The sequence below is a fragment of the Toxorhynchites rutilus genome, chromosome 2 (genome assembly GCF_029784135.1).
Source record: "Toxorhynchites rutilus septentrionalis strain SRP chromosome 2, ASM2978413v1, whole genome shotgun sequence".
NCBI classification, from domain to species: domain Eukaryota; kingdom Metazoa; phylum Arthropoda; class Insecta; order Diptera; family Culicidae; genus Toxorhynchites; species Toxorhynchites rutilus.
The window spans coordinates 56,700,138-56,722,153 of NC_073745.1; the positions used below are offsets into that span (position 1 = coordinate 56,700,138).

The 22,016-nt window shown below is 36.6% G+C and overlaps 1 protein-coding gene across 1 annotated transcript in view; it reads left to right on the forward strand.

Annotated features, from left to right (window-relative positions):
• Positions 1 to 22,016, forward strand: part of LOC129771606 (exostosin-1) — a 527,767-nt gene that overhangs the window by 293,944 nt on the left and 211,807 nt on the right. The window contains exon 2 of the mRNA XM_055775403.1: positions 15,342 to 15,494. Coding sequence (XP_055631378.1) covers positions 15,342 to 15,494 — 153 coding nt within the window. The remainder of the gene's footprint in view (positions 1 to 15,341; positions 15,495 to 22,016) is intronic.

The window sequence follows — 22,016 nt, forward strand, 5'->3', positions numbered from 1 at the left end:
TGGTTTTAAGTGTCAATAAAAATAGTTATTTCGATTTTCCGAATACTTGGAACTATGCAAAATATCCGCTCATTCGAACTTTATTTAATAGTGTTGCAGACGTTGAAATTTGAGGTCTTTTAAAAACCGAGAAATCACCGGAAATCGGAGTTTTCAAAAAAAAAAATAAAAGTTTGATGCCAAATGTCATAAAATTGCATGACACGTCGAGATTTACAGTTATCTCAAAAAAAAAATTTTGTGAAAAATCTACTTTTCAGAGGGAAAAACGACCAAGCGCCAAAAAAAAATTTTTTTGACAAAATTTTTTTTTAGATAACCGTAAATCTCGACGAGTAATGCAATTTTAAAACATTTGACATCAACAAATTTTTTTGAAACCACCGACTTTCGGTGATCTTTCGTTTTTCAAAGAAAACTCAAATTTTAACATTTGTAACACTAATAAACGAAGTTCGAATGAGCTAATATTTTGCATAGGGTATATTATCGTTCAAATCAATATTTCGTAGCATGTTCCGAATGAAAAATCGAGATAACTATTTTTTTGACACTTAAAACCATACGTTTCGTCTCGTATTCCGAAAAAAAAACTAAGTCTCAGAGTGTCGATTTTTGAAAAAAAAAGGTTTTTTGATGACACTAGATCTCGACGTTTCATGCAATTTTAAGACATTTGGCATCAAAAAAAAATCGGAAAAATAATCGGAATCGGATTTCCTTTACTCCCCCCTTGGGTGATTTTTCGATTTTCATAAAACTCAAACTTTAACCGCTTTGCGCCACTCTTTTTTAAGTCCAATTGAGCTGATATTTGGCATAGGGTGTTTTTTTCAAACTTTTTGAAATTAGAGACGACCATTTTCATTGGCACCCTATTCTACATCTTATTGTAAACCTTTATTTTCTCTTTGTTTTTTAATTTTTTCAATAGTTTTCAGCATTTATTTTTACTAACACATTGAAAACATTAAATGTGAAAATGTGGATTTTTTGTATAAGAAATAATGTAGTACTATCCGCTGGAAATCTAATAGATTCTCAATAAATAACGATGTCGCTATGGTATGAGTCTCGGAGCAGTTTTCTTTAGCATTCTATTCGAGCGTTATTTGTAAATTTGTAAATGTAATTTATTCTGCACAATACTCTTGACATTCGCACCAGCTTCTGACAAGGTTTTCACTTTCAATTCTCAGTAAAAAAAACTTTGAAAATATCGTCGAATAATCATGTTCACCTCCATCATGTCACGTTAAATCGAGCAAGAGGCATAGAGCAAATTGTTTTGCTCTGTTGTTTTTGTTTTAGTTCACTTCTAGATAATCGCTGAGAGTTGATCTGGAAAAAATGCTTATGTGCCTATTTCTGGCGCCGCTCAGAGTAAGCATTCCGTGCAACGAAATATAGCTTTGTTGTTTGTTGTTTGCTGTTTCACTAAGCTGATTTGACAGTCAATTCCGCACACGTGTCTATGGTCTCGATTTTCAGCAAGAATTACTGATTACAGAAAATTACAGATCGGCAGTCATAAGAGCCCCCTAAATAGCAAAATTTTTTAAATCCACTCCAGACAACTATCAACCAACACCATGTGATAAAGCTGAAGATTAATTTAGAATTTATTATTCATTGAGTTTTTTTGTCGGAAGAGAGTTTGTGTGAACTTAGGAGTGTTTTCCGGCTTATGGTGGCTTTTTCCTATTGTAGTGTCAAAGTGCAGCACGTTTTGAGTCGGACGTGAAGAAGATATTTCTTTGCGGTGGAAGCTGTGTTCTTCGATTGAAAGCTGAAAGAGAAAACTTGTTCCGTTGCGATTACTGTCGCTGCCGTCGCCGCCACTACACAACCGATTCGTTTCGGATTTTCTGTTCCCTTTCAGGCAACATAGTTAATTTGTGGATTGTTCCCTCAGAAATTATGTTTCTTGGGACCATGGGATAGTTTATTTATTATATTTTTTATTATATTTTTTTGTAGAATTGCATTTATATTGCATTTATCTGACCCGGCAAACTTCGTCCCGCACTAAATTTGTTTTTTTGTTATCAATACCTTCAAACATTCACGTTTTCTTACTATGAGCAAGTTCATGGTCCAATCGCAGAACTGTTCATTGATTGATCTTCTAATCGACTCCGTTGGATTTACCTGTTACTATAAAATTTCTAGTAGTTCTAACAAAACTCATCATTATAATATCAGTTTATTTTCAGAAACAATTCTCGCTCAAGATTTTTCAACCATTTGTAAATAACATGTTTTTCCGTTACATGGAATAAATGTTTGACACAGAAAATATGATAGAATAAAGACAGTCCTAAATCGGACATTTCATTCCTCGAAATCTACTCTTATCAACACATCCGGTGATACTTTTTTTTTGTATAGATAGAAGAAGATATAGGAGTGCGTTTCATCACATTCAAATCCATTCCCAGTTTCGAACAAAGATCAATTTCGCTAGCGCAAACATCAAATGAACTAACAGCACTTGTCACTATGTAATTGTTAATTTTCCGAATTTTCCTTTTTTCCTTCAGAGTTTTCCGAAAATTTTCAATTGTCATGTTTGGTTGGAATATTTTTTGTTGAAATATGTGTAATATTTTTTAATGGGACCCCCTCTCCATCCAGAAGAGGGAGGCGTGTCATACCATCATAGAAACATTTCTCATATCCCAAAACCCTCACAACCCAAATTGTGCTTGATTAGTTCTCGAGTTATGCAGAAGTTTGTGTATGGCAGCCCCCCTTAGAGTGCGGAAGGAGTGTCTAACCATAGAAATATTTATTGCATCGTAAAACCTCCACATGCCAAATTTGGTTTCGTTTGCTTGATTAATTCTCGAGTAATTCAGAAATTTGTGTTTCATTTGTTTGGCAGCCCCTCCCTAGAGAGGGGGGGTGGAGAGTCTTACCGCCATAGAAACATTTATTGCACCCTAAAACCTCAATATGCCTTATTTGGTTTCATTTGCTTGAATAATTCTCGAGTAATGCAGAAATTTGTTTTTCATTTGTATGGCAGCCCCCCCCCCCCCCCTAAGAGAGGGGGGTGATGAGTCTAACCACCATAGAAACATTTATTGCACCTTGAAACGTTCATATGCCAAATTTCATTTCATTTGCTTGATTAATTTCCGAGTAATGTAGAAATTTGTGTTTAATTTGTATGACAGCCCCCCTCCCCCCTTAGAGAGGGGGGAGGGATCTCAAACTATCACGAAAACCTTCCCGGCCCCAAAAACCCCTACAAACCAATTCTCATGTTGATCGGTTCAGTAGTTTGCGAGTCCATAAGAATCAGACAGACAGACAGAAATCCATTTTTATACATATAGATTTTTCATATTCATTTTACATTATTTTTTTATGGATGTAGATTCGCTTTTCAACATTCGTATTTGAAATATCTACGAAAAGGAAAACCCTATCAGTTATTCTACTTTCCATAGTTAGCATGGCGGTGTGGCTTAGCCACAGTTCCTCTACTGCCGCAGCTCGTTTAGCACAGAGAAAAATGAGCAAACAAATATGTTGGCTAACATGAGAGTTCAGCCACAGAAAAGTCCGAGTCGAGCAACGGTAATTGAAAACGCGTAAAATACTGCCAAAAGTCGAATATCCACACTCACACACACACACTTGTTACATGAAACTTTTCCTATTCTTCTGCTGGTCATGTTCCGAAGAATGCTTTCGAGTGCAACCGGTTTGACTTTACCGGGTTTCCCCTTCATACCCCCTTCAACTAAATGAGAACAGAAAAAAAAATCAGCTGCTGAGAATAACGACCAGCCAAAGTTTTCCCAAGTAAACAACTCAGCTTCAGCTTTCGGAGAGCAAAAATAAAAACAGGGGGGAATGTTGCTTTGGGACTTTTCCACATGTTCGTGAGTGTGTGTGTGTGTGTGTAAGTGTTGTGAGAGTTGACGCAAAAAGTTTAATTTATTTAAACGTCTCATATGATGAAGGGTGCGGCGGGGATGGGTGAAAATAGAAAAACTTCGCCCCTCGAAGAGAGTGTGGAACACGATGGAACTTGAATCCTGTGTGTGTGTGTGTGTGGCAAAGCCACACATCCTCTCAAGGAGCTCGTCGTCGTGGTGACAGCTGATGTGACATGCAGTTGATTGCGAGGATTGCAGCACACACCGCGGCGCTTGGGGTTGGGGTTGGCATTTGCTGGTGTTCTGTTCCCCAATTTCAGCGCACAAGGAAAGTAACATTTTTGATTCTTCAATGCATTTTTTTCAGTTTCAGTTTATTAGGTTTTGCATGTGAAGGTTGAATTGCTTGCTCGCATGATGTGTCGATGTCATTCAAAACTATTTTTTTCTTCCTTTAATTTCTCAATATGACTGTGTAGAGTAATTCCAACCAGTATGACCTAGGAATATTCTAATTATTACTTAACCATCTTCGATGCAGATGAAGGTTATGTTTTCATTAGTGGAGCCTGCTCTGACGAGAGAGTAATTTTTGAAAAGGACGTTTTCGAAATATTTTAAAGCAAAAACGAATTTGTAGAAAATGCGGGTATGGAACAAGACTTTGGATGATTGAATTTTATATACAGCAATTCCATTAAAAAAGAATTTACTGGAAAAAAAAATTCTTCGATTTAGATCAAATTTTCCTAATAGAAAACTCTCGAAAAAAAATTATTAGACCCGTAGTTTTTTGTTTCTGAAAAAGTACCCGATTTACGATTTCTTGAGTGTTCAATTGGTTTTCAAATCAGCTAAATCCGTTAGCAGCTATTTTTTTACGAACTTTAATATTATTGAAGTATTAACGTAACGTGTTTTCTGATTTGGTACGTTTTCTAGAAGACGTAGTCCTACGTCAAAATAACCAAGACTGATCCATGCATATCTAGTTTGGACATAATATATTTCATATTCTACTAACAGATCCGACGAACTTCGTTCCGCCTGATTTTTTTTCCAATTTTGATTTTTTTTCTTCCATTTACTTCAGCATTCTAATTTGGTTGGAGACGAGCTCAACAGTATAAAGGCAGCTAGAATATAACCATCCGTTCCTTTGTGATGATCCGTTATAAGTACGGACAGAATCTTTATTCTATTTATTACTAGCATACCCGGTGAACGGTGCAGAACATGTGTGTAGTCGATTTTTTTTGACGTAGGACTACGTCTTTCATTTCTATACCGGGGTGTAAAATCAAAGTTTCGAAAACGAAAGCGTTACGTCGGAGACCGAGATTTTGAGCGTTAATAGCTCCTAAACAACTGAGCGAAATGGTATGATAAACACTTCATTCGAATGATAAAATGTATACGCGTTATATACTTGTTACTTTTTGATCCAAAAAATTGTTTCAATAGCCTTAAATTTGCTTTCATAATAGGCTATTGAAATCACCAATCGGTATATAAGCGAGCGCCGCTCGGAAATCCACTCAGTTCTAATTGAACAGCGATTGGAGCATGTTGTCGCTGTTGTGGTGAAGCTCTTCATTTATCATGAAAGCGCGGATGAACGGTGCCACCAAGAGCCTGTTTGTGCACCTTATGCCAGAAGGGAATCCATCAAGAGGAGAGTGATGCCACAAACGGTTCCCCGGGAAGAGTTCGGAGCAGCCGCCACACACACACACATACACGCGCGGAACTCTTCGTTTGGATGCCATTCAGCATCGAGAACATTCCGGAAAGATTCAATCGTTGCTGAAAAATAATCTACACACATACACGCGCGGAACTCTTCGTTTGGATGCCATTCAGCATCGAGAACATTCCGGAAAGATTCAATCGTTGCTGAAAAATAATCTGCCAGTTCCTCTGGGAACTGAAAAATACATTCATGCAAAAGAGCTCATTTTAATGTTTTCTATCCATGTAACACTGCGACCAAATATTTTTCAATTAAGTGCTATTAACAGGTGGTTATCGAGTTAGCATTAACCACTGATGGGCTTCGAGTATCGAGTAAAATCTGGAACGAACTAATCGTTACTGAAAAATACCCTGCCAATTCCCCTGGGAATTGAGAAATACATTGATGCGAAAGAGTTTATTCTAAAGTTTACTATCCATATAACACTGCAACCAAATACATTTTGTTTTCTGATTTTTCAATCGATCGCAATTAACATGGAAGCTTCTGAAAATTATTCTTCCCTATCAGTAGAAAATTTTCGTATCCAATATTGTATGCGCGCGCAACGGAAAATGTTGCGCATCGCGAAAATTATATAATTTTCAATCGATTATTGCTCAGTCGCCGAATGTTTCAAACTCAGACAGTTCATTCCCCTCTTGTTTGTCTTCCAAATTGCTATCGTAAACCACACCTTCTCTCGATTCAATCACGCACAAAAAGCATACTTAAGCGATATTCTGGTGGTGAAACGCATTCATTTTTCGTGAGGACATCGACAAGACAACATCGTTATTGAACGAGCTGAACGTGCTGGACGAGCTGGACGGCGAGGGATCAACAGATTCATTACCTGACATGAAACGCATTCAGTTAGTTTGGAACTGTGAGGGAGCGCAGAAAAACCGATCCATCAGAAGAAGAGAAGACGACCGAGAGAGTATCAGCACCGAAAAACGGTTCCGTTTGAGACATCAGAGCAGCCGACACACACACATGTATATACGTGCGGAACTTCTTTCGTTTAAATGCCATCCAGCATCGAGGAGATTCCGGAAGAATATTATCGTTGCTGAAAAATATTCTGCCAGTTCCCCTGGGAATTGATAAATTAATGCGAAAGAGTTTATTTTAATGTTTTCTAACCATATAACACTGCGACGAAATACATTTGTTTTTGTGATTTTTCAATCAAGTGCAATTATCCGAGTTTATTTTAACGTTTTCTATCCATATAATACTGCGACCAAATACAATTGGTTTAAAATACAATACAATTGGTTTTGTGATGTTTCAATCAAGTGCAATTAACAGGTGGTCATCGAGTTAGCATTAACCACTGGTGATGGACTTCGAGAAGAATCCGGAAAGATATCGCTGCTGCAAAATAATCTGCCAGTTCCCCTTGGCATTGAAAATAACATGCAAGCGAAATGCATTTCGTTCTGTGATTTTTCAATCAAGGGCAATTAGCAGGAAAGCTTCTGAAGATTATTCCTCCTCATCAGTAGGATATTTTCGTATCCAATATTGAATTCATAAAACCTTGTACCTCTAACGTAACGCTCTCGTTTTCGAAGTCCCCCGAATATTCATTTATTCTTCATTCAGAATGGATTCAGATTCAACTTCAAACAAACGATAGTCCTACGTCACCATTGCGGTTATACCATAGATATAACCCACTTCCTGTTTTGTTAGAATTTTCCAATTTATCATTTCCTATTTTTATCAGTTTAATTTGGGTGAAAATATACACAAAGATAGAAAGACGACTTAAGTTTGACCGTCCGTGATGATGAGGTATGAAGTACGAAGAAAAAACACATTTATTATCTCTATTGTTACCTACTTGTATTTTAAGAGTGCAGAGCGGACTCGATTATAGGAGAAGTGCGTAATACGCACCCCCTAAGCGAGAACGGATTTATCATGACCGTGCTCTTAAAATTTAAGGTAACAACTACATCAGTACGTAGATTAGTTAACCCTCAGTCATCTGTAATCGTTCTGTATTTTAGATACTGCTTAACAAAAGTGCTACGAATTTTATTTTGTAAGGCGCCCAAATTCTAAATTTCCATTCATACGGTGTTAAATGGCCCAGCAGAAGTATAATATGCTCATGAGTTGTTTCTCTCAGAGAAACAGCTTGAGTGAATGAGAGATTCCATCAATCTATTCCCTTCGTGCCCACCAGCGAAGAGAAGAAACCGTTCCTTCGGTGAGCGTGTTCTCCCAGTATTCGTGCATTAATTCTCCAATCCGCGCTTTTGTTTTCCTGCATTCTCTGAGCATATAATATAGATGCCAGATGTGAAGACATGTTTTCGTTTTCAAGACATTTAATTCTGTGAAAACATACTGAGGTCATTTCAAAGTATGTGAAAACAAATGATTGTGTGATTTATCGAATATGATTTAGAAATATCGTGATGGTTTGCTCATTTTTGTTCATTATGATTACATTTGAAGACATTTATTCGTGCCATGCAGAGATATTTGAAAAAAAAAACGATCTGGCGTCCCTCACATACAAGCTATTTCTCTCGTGAGAATGTTTACGGCCGAAAGCGAGCAAATTGCCCCGATCGAGGGTATGCCATACTGCCCAATGGTAAGCTGATACGGAAAATATCAAATTGAGAAAGAAAAGAATCCTTTCTTACCATTTTCTTCATCTGAGATATTCACTGGAAACTCGACTCAATAAATAGGACCCACAGTTATCGCATCTGAATCGGTTTCAAGCAGCAAAAACCTTATAGAAATGATGTAGAAAATTACATCGAAAAGCGCTTCCAAAGAAAATTATTTTTTTAATTTTTTTAAAGCATGTTACAAACGTAAAACTTGCATGGTAGGATTCTATCATTGACTAGCACGATTGCCTATATCCATTGCATTTCTTTTCTTGCGGGTTTTCGAGAAAATCAGGCGGGTCAAATTTCCCAGCAGGCGCGTTTTAGACACATCTCCTCTATATACAGTCTCCGATTTCTTCTCACTGTATATAATCGAATCCTGTATATAATAGAGTAAAACTAATTTTTTTATTAGCTTTTTATACATATATTTTTCGTTTTTTGAATAAAAATTTGAATTATTCATCCCCTCAAAGTCATAAAATACCTCTCTCATATAAAAAATCCGAATTCTTTCAGGATCATACACTTTTACGCACATTTCAACAATGGTAGAATTTTTTAACTTTTTCTCTGTTCCGGGGTTTGTTTGCCTTAAGCTGGCTCTGTTTCGATTTTCACCTCACTGTACTCCTAACAGCCTATTAACTTTCACTTAAACTTTGGAATAATCAGAGGCAAAGACCTTTGTATTGTCAGCTTGTATTGGCCTCCGAGAGCTGCGGTTAGCCGCAAGCAACTTGTTGACATGTGCTCACTCCTTCCTGAGCCACGATTGATCTTGGGAGACTTCAACTCTCATGGAACTGCCTGGGGGGAACAGTACGGCGACAATCGTTCATTGTTGGTATATGACCTTTGTAACAGCTTCAATATGACCGTTTTGAACACTGGGGAAACAACACGTGTACCTAAACCTCCTGCTAACCCAAGTGCTCTTGACCTCTCGCTTTGCTCGAATTCACTATCGTTAGATTGCAAGTGGAATGTAATTCAGGACCCCAACGGTAGTGATCACTTGCCAATCAAAATTTCCATCACCATTGGTTCGAATTCTTCTGAATCTATAAACATGACATATGACCTCACAAGACACATTGACTGGAAAAAATATGCGGACGCAATTGCTCTAGCCATCAATTCCAGAGATGGTTTGCCTCCATAGGAGTATAACTTCCTTTCTCGTTTGATCTATGACAGCGCGGTTCGCGCTCAAACGAAACCCATCCCAGGCTCCACTATTCGTCGAAGGGCTCCCAATCCATGGTGGGATAGCCAATGTTCCAAGCTTTATCAGGATAAATCGAACGCAATTTTCAAACGTATTTGGACCTTGAAAATCAATTTAAAAACTTGATCAAAGGGAAAAAACGAAAAAATTTCGCGAAATTTCGTGGGAGGTTTGTCACGAGAAACGTCAATGAAAAAATTATGGAAAGTGGCTCGAAACATGAGAAATCGCTCTTCATCGAATGAAAGCGAAGAATATTCACATCGATGGATTTTTAATTTTGCACGGAAGATTTGTCCTGATTCCGCTCCTGTGCAAAAAATTGTTCGAGATATACCACAAGAAAGGTGCGATCTTGATTCCGAGTTTTCGATGGTAGAATTCTCTCTTGCTCTCCTTTCTTGTAACAATTCGGCTCCAGGAACGGATAGAATTAAGTTCAACTTGTTAAAAAACCTCCCTGATGTGGCGAAACATCGCTTGTTGAATTTATTCAATCGGTTTCTGGAGCATAATATTGTTCCAAATGATTGGAGACAAGTGCGAATTATAGCTATTCAAAAACCCGGAAAACCCGCGTCCGACTTCAATTCGTACCGCCCAATAGCAATGCTGTCTTGTATACGGAAATTGTTGGAGAAACTGATCTTGTTTCGCCTTGATCATTGGGTTGAAACGAATGGCTTACTCTCAGATACACAATATGGGTTCCGCAGGGGCAAGGGGACGAATGATTGTCTTGCGTTGCTTTCTTCAGAAATTCAAATGGCTTACGCCGGAAAAAAACAAATGGCTTCAGTATTCTTGGACATAAAGGGGGCCTTTGATTCTGTTTCAATAGAGGTTTTGTCAGACAAATTACACTCTCGGGGTCTACCGCCTCTATTGAATAATATGTTATATAACTTGCTTTGTGAGAAACATTTGAATTTTTCTCACGGGGATTCGACAGTAAATCGGGTCTCCTACATGGGCCTCCCCCAGGGCTCATGTTTAAGCCCCCTTTTGTACAACTTCTATGTAAGTGACATCGACAATTGTCTTACACAAAATTGCAGCCTAAGACAACTTGCTGATGACGGAGTGGTGTCTGTCGTAGGATCAAACGAATCCGACCTGCAAGGACCCTTACAAGATACTTTGAACAATTTTTCAACCTGGGCCGTTGGGCTAGGGATCGAATTCTCCACGGAGAAAACAGAGATGGTGGTTTTTTCTAGGAAGCATAGACCAGCAAAACCAAAGCTTCAACTTTTGGGTAAACCGATCACTCATGCTATGTCATTCAAGTATCTTGGGGTCTGATTCGACTCCAAATGTACTTGGGGGGCCCATATTAGGTATCTGAGTAAAAAATGCCAACAAAGAATAAACTTTCTCCGTACAATTACCGGCACATGGTGGGGAGTCCATCCAGAAGATCTTATAATGTTGTATAGAACAACTATTCTCTCAGTGATGGAGTATGGCAGTTTCTGTTTTCAATCAGCTGCCAAAACACACCTCATTAAACTCGAGCGAATTCAGTATCTTTGTCTCCGTATTGCGTTGGGATGTATGCCCTCAACGCATACCATGAGTCTCGAGGTTTTGGCAGGCCTACTCCCACTAAAAGATCGCTTCAATTTATTATCTCTTCGGTTCCTCATCCGGTGTAAGGTTATGAACCCATTGGTGATCGGAAATTTTGAGCAGCTTATCGAGCTAAATTTTCATTCAGGATTCGTGAGCTTATATCATGAATTCATCTCCATGCAGGTTGATCCTTCTTCGTATACTCCCAACCGTGTTTGTTTTCCTGACTACATCAATTCCTCTGTACATTTTGATCTGTTCATGAAGGAGAAAATCCATGGAATTCCAGATTATCATCGATCGGGGATCGTTCCTACGATCTTCAATGCAAAGTATGGGCGTGTCAATTGTGATAATATGTACTTTACTGATGGGTCCTCTATGAATGAGTCCACAGGATTTGGAGTGTTCAACGAAATTTTTAGCACCTCCCACAGTCTTCAGAATCCTTGCTCTGTGTATATTGCTGAATTGGCAGCAATACATTGGGCGCTGGACAGCGTCGCCTCACGACCTGTTGAACACTATTACATTGTAACGGATAGTCTTAGCTCTGTCGAAGCTATCCGTTCAGTGAGGCCGGAAAAGCACTCGCCGTACTTCCTTGAGAGAATACGAGAAAATTTGAGTGCTTTAACCAGACGCTGTTATGTCATTACCTTTGTCTGGGTCCCTTCACAATGCTCAATTCCGGGTAACGAGAGGGCTGACTCATTGGCAAAGGTAGGTGCAATTGAAGGCGATATTTATCAGCGTCAAATCGCTTTCAATGAATTTTATTCTTTAGTCCGTAAAAATACCATCGCTAACTGGCAACGTAAATGGAACGAAGATGAATTGGGCCGGTGGTTTCACTCGATTATCCCTAAGGTTAGCCTCAAACCATGGTTCAAAAGTCTGGACTTAAGTCGGGACTTTATTCGCACCTTCTCTCGACTCATGTCCAATCACTGTTCGTTAGACGCGCTACTCTTTCGTTTCAATCTGGCCGGCAGCAATATCTGCGTTTGTGGCCAAGGTTACCACGACATCGAACACGTTGTTTGGTCGTGCGAGGTGTATCTTGTTGCCAGATCGAATTTAGAAAACTCTCCTCGGGCTAGAGAAAGGCAGCCCAATGTGCCGGTGAGAGATGTGTTGGCTCGGTTAGACCTTGATTACATGTCCCAAATATATGTCTTCCTAAAAGCTATCGATCTTCGTGTGTGATTGTCCTTATATCCTTATATTCTCCTTTTCCTTTTCCTTCGCGAGAAATCAAATCCCTTCTTACTAACAATAGAATAAGGTGAAATGTAAATACATGTTAGATATAAGATAGGCTTAAGAATTGAGTATGATGAATGTGAGTGTGAACATTGTCAACATATCCTTATATCCCATCCTTTTTCTGAAACAAAATGTCACCCTTCTAAACTCGAGCAAGCCGCGAGTAATCGGTTCTCTACTTCATTAACATTAGAATTAATAAAAAATGTTTATGTATACTTGTAACTATACAGATAGGAGTTTGGCTCCTTTAAACTTATGTAACTGAGCCTGTAAAAATAAACGATTTAATAAAAAAAATAAACTTTGGAATAATTCATTTTCGCTTGAAATAAGTCATATTTAAAATATAAAAAAAAAATTTTTTTCGATTCGAACAGTGTATAATCGTGTCTAAAATTGTATGAAATGGAATCAGTTATGATCAAGTCTGTATATAATCGAGGCCGACCTGTATTTTGTATTTTTTTAAACCACAAACAGTTCCAACAGCATTTGTTTTGTGGAATTATTTTGGAAGAGATATACAGTGGAGAGGGAGAATGAAAATGAAAGGCAGAAATAAAGTGAGAGAGAGAGATAAAAAGAGTGAAAGAGAGAGGGAGAGAGAGAAAAAATGAAAGAAAGGTTCATAATTCGACGCATTAAAAACCAGCTAAGTAAAATTTAATATGCAGAATATAATTAGAAAAAGGTTCGTCATGTTTCGACTATAGGAAGTTTAACCAAGTAACTGGTTAAACTTCCTATAGTCGAAACATGACGAACCTTTTTCTACCAGATTTATTCAATATTATAAATCTGAATATTTTGTATATGTGCAATTCCAATTGAACTCGTCCTAAAAATGCAGATTTTAAAAATGTGTATTTTTGATTCGAATGAAAGTTTGTATTTCCTTTGGGTTGGAGGAAATATGAATTTTCCACAGCATTTGGGAATTTTTTGACTCAAGCGTAACTTTTGAAAAGGGTGTATCGATTTTAGTAAGAGAAATCTTAATTTATATCTCAAAAACTATGAGTTGCACCGAAAAAGTGTCCTAGAAAGAGTTGTAGAGTATTTATGTTAAAATTTGAAAAAAAAATGCACTGAGAAAAAAATTAGTATTTTTTTTATTTACAAAAAAAAATCTTTGATTTTCAATATCTTAAAATGGGTTTTTTTTTATTTTTATATACAATAGAAGTCATGTAGTAAATTTCAACTATTTTTGACGAACCTTCTGGTACATCAAATATTCATGAATTTTCGAAACTTATTTTAAGCGACAAACGACCGCAGAAGGTTAATAGATAAGATACTTTTTATATTTGATCTTTTTTTTATTTTTTGCTGAAATGGTTTTTTTCCCATAAATTCGTGATCGATAGCAGAAGTTGCCTCTCGAACTTCAATGAGTGAATGAATAAAATGCTTTTCGAATTCAATTATTACCAACTACTTCTTAGTCATAGCATGGGTAATTTTACAATACTGACCTATTTGGTTTTCCAACATGCCAACGAAATAAATTTGGTTCCTCCATTCGCTGGCGGCAACAACAATCCGGTTCAATGGAGAATTGGCCTTTGAACTTGTAGAGATATCTGGAATCTCAAAAAAGGGGAGTAAATCCAAGCATAGACTTATTTTCGAAAAAAAATTAGGCAAAAAAAAAAACTCGTCGGAAAGTGGGTTTAACTTTCTTTAACAATATTCATAGCGCATGTCGTCATTGGAAAGTGTTCGTAAAGAAATGACTTGATTCGGATGGTAGTAAAACTAAAAGCGCATGAGTAACGGTTGTTGAGTCAATGGTAATTTGACTTTGCACCTGCACCACACAACCCTGGTGTCAAGCAAAGGAGTTTTAGCGTATTACAATGCTGACAAACAAAATATAATGAAGAGTCACAAAGGAGATAAAACTATCGAAGAGTTTTTACATATAGAAACTCTTGTTTCTAAATCGCCAAGAAAAACACGATTACCTTTACATAGATTGTAATGAATTTTTCTACAATATCTGGCCTTGATGAGAAAAATATTCCTCGCTGGAAGGATGTTTGAAAAAGAAACATGTGAATGTAAAACAAAATGAGTCTCAATATATTTAAAGGTCATTTTGGAATTGTTATGATTACAAATAGATTGTATCACGTATCGTCATGAGCATCATATATCATGGGTATTTAAATTCGGTTCCCCAACGCCTACAGCTTCCATCCTTATCGGCCATATAAGTAATGGAATGAAAATATAAGCTTGTTTCATGCAACTTGAGTACATTTTGCTTCCCCCACAGCCCCATATGTCTAATTAATGCAGACTGGCAGAGAAGTTTTTCGCAATCGAAATTTTCTGCTTATTGGATCAAGGAAACTGATTAAACAAAGCGCATCTCCGAGGAACACCGAGCTGATTAGAAGACCAGGCTCACTTTCATCATTTCATCTAATCTAGTCTCTCGCCCAAGACGTAAATAATAGTCTGTGCACCCAGCTATATGCGTATATATGCATCATCAATTATCGTCAGTCCTCATCGGAGGAGCAATTTGCTTTCTCTATCGGAAATTCGATAAAGAACCCTCCCTCTTAGGGGCGCCACATCCCACTTCCTCCCATCGTCTAGTTCTAATCTCTCTCCAGCAGAGCCTTTCTTGAACGACTTCTAATCTGATCAACGAGAAGCCACCAGAGAAGTAAGTGCAAGTAATTTCCGATTCAAAGCTTTTATTGACTAAGTTTTGCCGCACGACCTTCCACCCGGACCGACCCCCACAAAGAAATTATCCTTTGCTTCTAATCAACGCCTTCGAGTGGAAGGAAGTGTTTTTGGGGCGGCATTCGGAGGAGCAGTATTAATAGAAAGACCGTCGTTCATTCCGACTCAATGAAAGTGCTGATTTCGGTGGTCTCGGTTTTCCGGTGCGGAAATTGGTCGACTGTTTCGAACTAATCTAACAACTTTCTTTCTTTCTTTTCTTTTCTCTATTGTCGCCACAGATATGTGCACGGAATTGGTTCGGAAACAAGGAATTCGCTGTTTCATCTGCACAATGCCCGAGATTTGGTGCTGGTGACCACCTGCCGGCACGGCAAGAGCTGGCGGGATCTGCAGGACGCGCGGTGCGACGAGGATAACCGGGAGTACGATAGGTGAGTCCGTTTGCGCTGAATAAAATATACTCGCTGAATATATTTTTCCCACCCCCCAAAGAACTGAACGCTATTTCAATCATCCGCTCGTAAAACCCGATCACCGATACTAATCCTGGCGGATTACTTTCTCAAACAAACTGGGGGCATTAGGGGGTGACGCACTGGGAAATATCGCACTATCCGTATCATTACAAGCTCATAAATAAATTTGTCCGGATAGGCTTTGGTCTATCGTTAACGGGGAAATTCATAGTTCCCTTTGCGTCTATCGCCCATTATCGTGGGCAATGGTCAGCAAAAGCTGTATCGAGCCAGGGTTGCTGGGCTAACGGAAATATCCCTAGAAATACGGATTTATTCGAATTTATCGATCTATGGAACCGTAGGCAACATTCACGGAATTTATCACAATCTCTACTGATTTATACGAAATTGTTTTCGAAGAAATACTCTCCTACCACTTTCAATTTATCTTATCTTTCATCAATGTTCAACTTTTTTTTTCGCATAATTTTTTGTTCCTGAACTTCAAGAGTCGATTGGGGAATGTTCTGTACCCTGAGACATCGTACCTATCGTTGTTGATTCAAGAGGTCATTTGTTTTCAGCATCAAAGCGATATTAAAAATTTGGAGCATCTTACGAGTAAGTCAAACGTATGTAAAGATTGTACATAGTGTCTCTGAACTATACGATTTTTTTCCGTTTTTGAGGATCGATGATTTGGGAAATTTTAATGTGAGCTTTCGATTACTAGGCAAAATAGAATCTACGAAATCGAATATATTTCAATACGTAGTAGCAGAGGATTGGGCAACCTCAAAAGGCGATCGAGACTTCTGTTTTGGTATAACGAAAACGGATATGTTAAATAAACCGGTAATATATTCCAGAATTTATCTGTGTAGAACTCACTCAATCTTTTTTTGACGTGGGACTACGTCTAACCGAAGTATATGGGGGGGTAAAATGAAAACCTAAACACAGAACATGCAGGAAAAAATGAATGATTCCGAATGCCTATAACTCGAACATTTCTTACTGGATCGGAAAGATGTTTGCATCAATTGATAGGGAATATTTCTACGCATCTATCGCAATTAATAAAATGTTATGTTTCATTAGATAAGCAATTGAATAACTGTAAAATGTTAAGTGTTATCTAAACGCCCTAACTGCTTCGTTTTGATTGGCCCGATTTACGATTTCCCCAACACAGCCATCATAATCAAGCAGCCTTGGGGAAATCGGCATTGCAAATACATGAGAGTATGGGGAGTTTTGTTTTCACCGAAATGTGTTCCCTAACACAGACTTCAAAACCAACCAGCGTTGGAGAGATTGGCATCGCAAATACATGAATGTCGGTGGTATATTTGTTCCGACTGAAATGTGTTTCCCTAACACAGACTTCTAACACATGGAGCTTAGGGAAATTGGCATTGCAACACATGCAAGTCGGGTGTATTTTTGTTCCTACTGAAATGTGTTTGTCTAACACAGACTTCAAAACCAAGATGTCTGGAGAAATCGGCTCTGCAAATAAAGGGAAACTGCGAGTACTTTTGTACTCGCTTGCCTTTGTGCAAACTAGAATATGTTTCCTTAACACGGTCTTCCGGGGGTACTATTGATTAAACAATATGCGTTCAACGTACAAGTCAAAATCGAAACTGAATGCCTGAAGTTCATCAAATCAAGCAAATTCGCGGTTCGAGAAGTAGGTACACTTGAAGGATGCAAACTTCAGTGGGAAATGTAAAATAATATAATCGTTTGATAATTCTTCCGTTCACATATTTTGTCCTAGGCATCATACCAAACGCAAAAGAACGGTCATTAAATTTACTTGTAACGAAGAACATAATCTATCACAATGCATGAATTGACCTCATATGGAATTATACATTCTTTTTACTCACAAAGCAAATATATTGAATTCAATTGAATTCGAGAATTGTTTCATTCAATTAAAAATTTAATCAATACAAACAAATGATTGATACGCTAAGGTAGTCCCACGTCAACCTTGCGGTTATAGCATAGATATAACCCACCCATTTTTTTTCAACTCGCGTCGGCAGAAGATATTGTGGTGCAATTTGCTAAAGCATCAGAGAAAGGGCATGACAGGTTAAGCATGTTACAAGGCCTCCGAATCAAATCACCAGCGCTATGCAGAATATATGAAAAATTATGGTACCAAATAAGAAATTTAGGCGATGTTTTTGAAATTGAAAATTTGGATTTGGACTTGTTTAATAGTTTCGAGTCAAAAATTTGGAAAAAAAACTTCTGAAGGTGAATCTGGTGAATGGTGTACCGAGAAACATCGTCAAAAATATTTCCATCGAAAATTCCATTCGTAGTCTCGAAAAAAAAATCTCTAATCAAAACAAATTTTTTTTTTGCGGCTAATTACTGTTCTATTTTTTTGTTGAATGGTTTTATAAATGTTTGTCAAATATGTTTTTTTATAGAATTCAGAGCATTGCGCGGAACAGAAAAATATATTTGTATTTTCCTGGTATTTCGAAGTTTCAAATATTTAAAATAATTTTTTAGATCTAGTATTGTTTCAATTTTTATTTAAATGGGTTTCTACGGGATTTTTATAGGAGTGTTTTTTGAATTTTTCGTGCATTGCTCGGTACAGAAAGAATATTTGATGATTTGATATTGTATTTGAGGATTCAAATGGCCTGGTAGGACAAGCATGTAAACAGTGTCTACCAGCACTATGGAAAATAATAAATTTAGATAATGAGAGCATCATAAATACTATGGTGAATAACGTACTCTCGTGCGTGACTAGTGTGTAATGTGATAATTCTTATTCGGAGGAGTAAGAATTTGGATTCATTGCGAAAAATGACGTAATTATGCTGACGTGAGCTCTCGAAAATTCGACAAAAAATTCAACAAATCTTATATATTTCAACACGTGACGGTGGAGGATTGGGAAAAGGCAATCGTAGCAATTCCTCTTTTTGATATATTGAAAACGGATTTAATCAACAAACTGGTAATACAATTCGAGATTTTTGATGTGTGAAACTAACTTCAATCTGATTTTTCAAATCTCGGCGGTGGACAATATCCTTGGGCAATTTACGAAGGCAACCGAGATATTTCCTTGAGAGTAGTTTACAAATTAATGAACTCTCTATGACAAACGAAACATTGTTGAAAATTCATATCTCCATACTTTAAAGAGATCGACTAAGCACCACTATATGTTAAAATGTTGAATTGAAATATTTTTCTAATAATTAAAAAAATAAAAACTCCTCTAAAATATATGAATTTTTAATATGAAATTCAATTTTGTAGTAAGATTTTATAACGGTGTATTTCCTAAATAATTTTTTTTCCAACAATGTTGCCGTACCTCACATTCTAAAACAAATGTTATTGATTCTGCATTTGCCATTATACCGAATCAGTCTTCGTTAAAGTTGGTCATCCGAAAATGAAAACTGTGATTTTAGGTAGCATTTAGGTGGAAACGCTCTACGTTAAACCAAAAAACCGGAATGTGTTGATAATTCTTCGTGTGTGACGAATATCATGCCAACTCGACTGGCCATTGGCAGTTCCATCTCAAATTGTAATAAAACGTTGTGGGCGTAAAGACATTGGTCATTTAGGCAACTTTGTGTACTAGAAAAATACAAAAAAATAGACTATTTTTGAAAAGGGGCGATGTTTTTTTTTCTTATTTTTTAAAAATTGTTGATTTGAGAACTACAAAATCTAAAAAAAAAATAGTCTAATAATTAAGTACAGGAAATTGCTCAAATTTTCATAAAAAATATCAAAACATTTTAAACAACCACAAACAAAATCTTTTTTTCAATTTTTTTATTTTAAATACATTTTTCAAATAATTTAATTATAAGAACATCCCATATAATAACCTACAAGTCGTTCATACATCGGAAGATGGGAGCTTCCAAGGGAAAAAGCTTTATTAACTATAACTTTTTCATGTTTTCTTTGAAAAAAAGAACTAATCTTAATTTTGTTTTAAGTAAAGATAGCGACATATTGTATTCGACAAAGTTTTAGATATTATGAAATATGTACTTTTGTCGAATACGTCGATAGTTTCTGGAATATATGATATTTGTGTAAGTGAATTCTTGCGATTGACATGTTTTTAAGTAGTTTTTTGAAGTTAAATTGTCCTACGTCAAAATATTCTTAATTTTAAAACAAGTTTTTCACATCCTGAATAAATATACGGGTAGATCATACAATAACCATTAAGTCTTCGATACATCGGAAGGATACTGGAAATGGTTTCGCTAACAACAACTTTTTCATGTTTTCTTTGAAAATTAATACTCATGTTTTACTCTTAATATTTTTGTGTTCTGCAAACCTTTTTTTCTATTTAGAAATTTATCAAAACATATCTATCGCGTAATTCACAAACAAAAATGTAATGAGTGGAACATTAATAGTAATTTTTCAAAAAAAAAAAACCTGAAAAAGTTGTTGTTAGAAACTATTTTTGCTTGTACAAGTCTCTCTCCCGATGTATGGATGATTTGTTGAATTTTGTAAAATAAGTTTTTGGGAAAAATGAATTTTTAAAATATTTTTTTATATATTATTTTTTCTGTTATCTTTTGATAAAATTTAAATAATTTTTTACATTTAATCCATTGACCAACATTTTTAGTTCCTAAAAATTTCAAGTTAGATTTAATGGAAAGGAATGAATGGAAAAAATTGGCTCTTTTCAAAAAGTAATTGATTTTTTATTTTGAGATTTCATGTATGCAAAGTTGCTGAAATGGCCTATGTTTCTACACCCACAATGTTCCACTGTTATTGGAGGTGGTGCTGCCAGCTACTAAAACGGGGAATTCGTCATTGGTACATTCAGGATCTTTGAAGATATAAAAATTCTTAATTTTAAAATTAATTTTTTTAACGGTGTATGTAATAACCTTTTAATATTTTCTCTAAATAGTTCACTAATTCTCAAATCCCTTTCTAATCAGACATCTGAATTTCGAGTCACGATATCTTGAAAAAAATTAATGATTCCGCTCTCACAAAAAATGGTAATTAGAATATAAATAATAAATGATGAAAAAGGTAGGTGTAACCAAAGGTTCAAAGTTTCGGACGGCGAACGTGCGATTTGGTGTGCAAATGCTCTACATTAAACAAAATGACAATACATTGTATAATTTTTCCTGCGTAGAATTCCCTTAAATTTTATTTTGCACCTCGCGACGGCGGATTATGCCTTATATCAAATTCGAAAGGCAGGGTCTGGCTGGGTGAGGAAGTAAAAATGTCTCCAAACTAACGCAGTTCTATGGAAAACATCGTATGGGGTACCAAAAAAGGAATTTTGGCATTTTGTAAATAGCTTCGTGATAAGAATTCAAAAACAAATTTAAATTTCTTAGAAAATTCATTTTTTTAAATTTTAGCATTGTTCTTATACTCTGTTGTTTTTTTTTTTTTATTAAATCGTTTATTTTTACAGGCTCAGTTACATAAGTTTAAAGGAGCCAAACTCCTATCTGTATAGTTAGAAGTATACATAAACATTTTTTATTAATTCTAATGTTAATGAAGTAGAGAACCGATTACTCGCGGCTTGCTCGAGTTTAGAAGGGTGACATTTTGTTTCAGGAAAAGGATGGGATATAAGGATATGTTGACAATGTTCACACTCACATTCGCACTCACATTCATCATACTCAATTCTTAAGCCTATCTTATATCTAACATGTATTTACATTTCACCTTATTCTATTGTTAGTAAGAAGGGATTTGATTTCTCGCGAAGGAAAAGGAAAAGGACAATCACACACGAAGATCGATAGCTTTTAGGAAGACATATATTTGGGACATGAAATCAAGGTCTAACCGAGCCAACACATCTCTCACCGGCACATTGGGCTGCCTTCCTCTAGCCCGAAGAGAGTTTTCTAAATTCGATCTGGCAACAAGATACTCCTCGCACGACCAAACAACGTGTTCGATGTCGTGGTAACCTTGGCCACAAGCACAGATATTGCCATCGGCAAGATTAAAACGAAAGAGTAGCGCGTCTAACGAACAGTGATTGGACATGAGTCGAGAGAAGGTGCGAATAAAGTCCCGACTTAAGTCCAGACTTTTGAACCATGGTTTGAGGCTAACCTTAGGGTATTCTCTGTTGTTGTGTTGTATTCATTTCTGTCCGTACAATAAAACTGACATTCATAATTTTCATTTCATTTTTTACAAATTGAAACTGCTTCATAGTTTGCTAATCTAATCCTAATAAACCACCGTAGATGTCGGAAATTTATATACGCCAATCGCGAATGTATTGATTGATTGATGGTTTTCTATCACAGAAGCTTTAGAATACAAAGTTTATTTGACTCGAGTTGTAAAAACTCCATGAACATTCACTTAGTAAAAAACATGTATGTTCGAAAGTATTCATATCAGTAAATTAAGTTTAGCTAGTCTATCATGTATATCGAGAAGCGCCGGCAG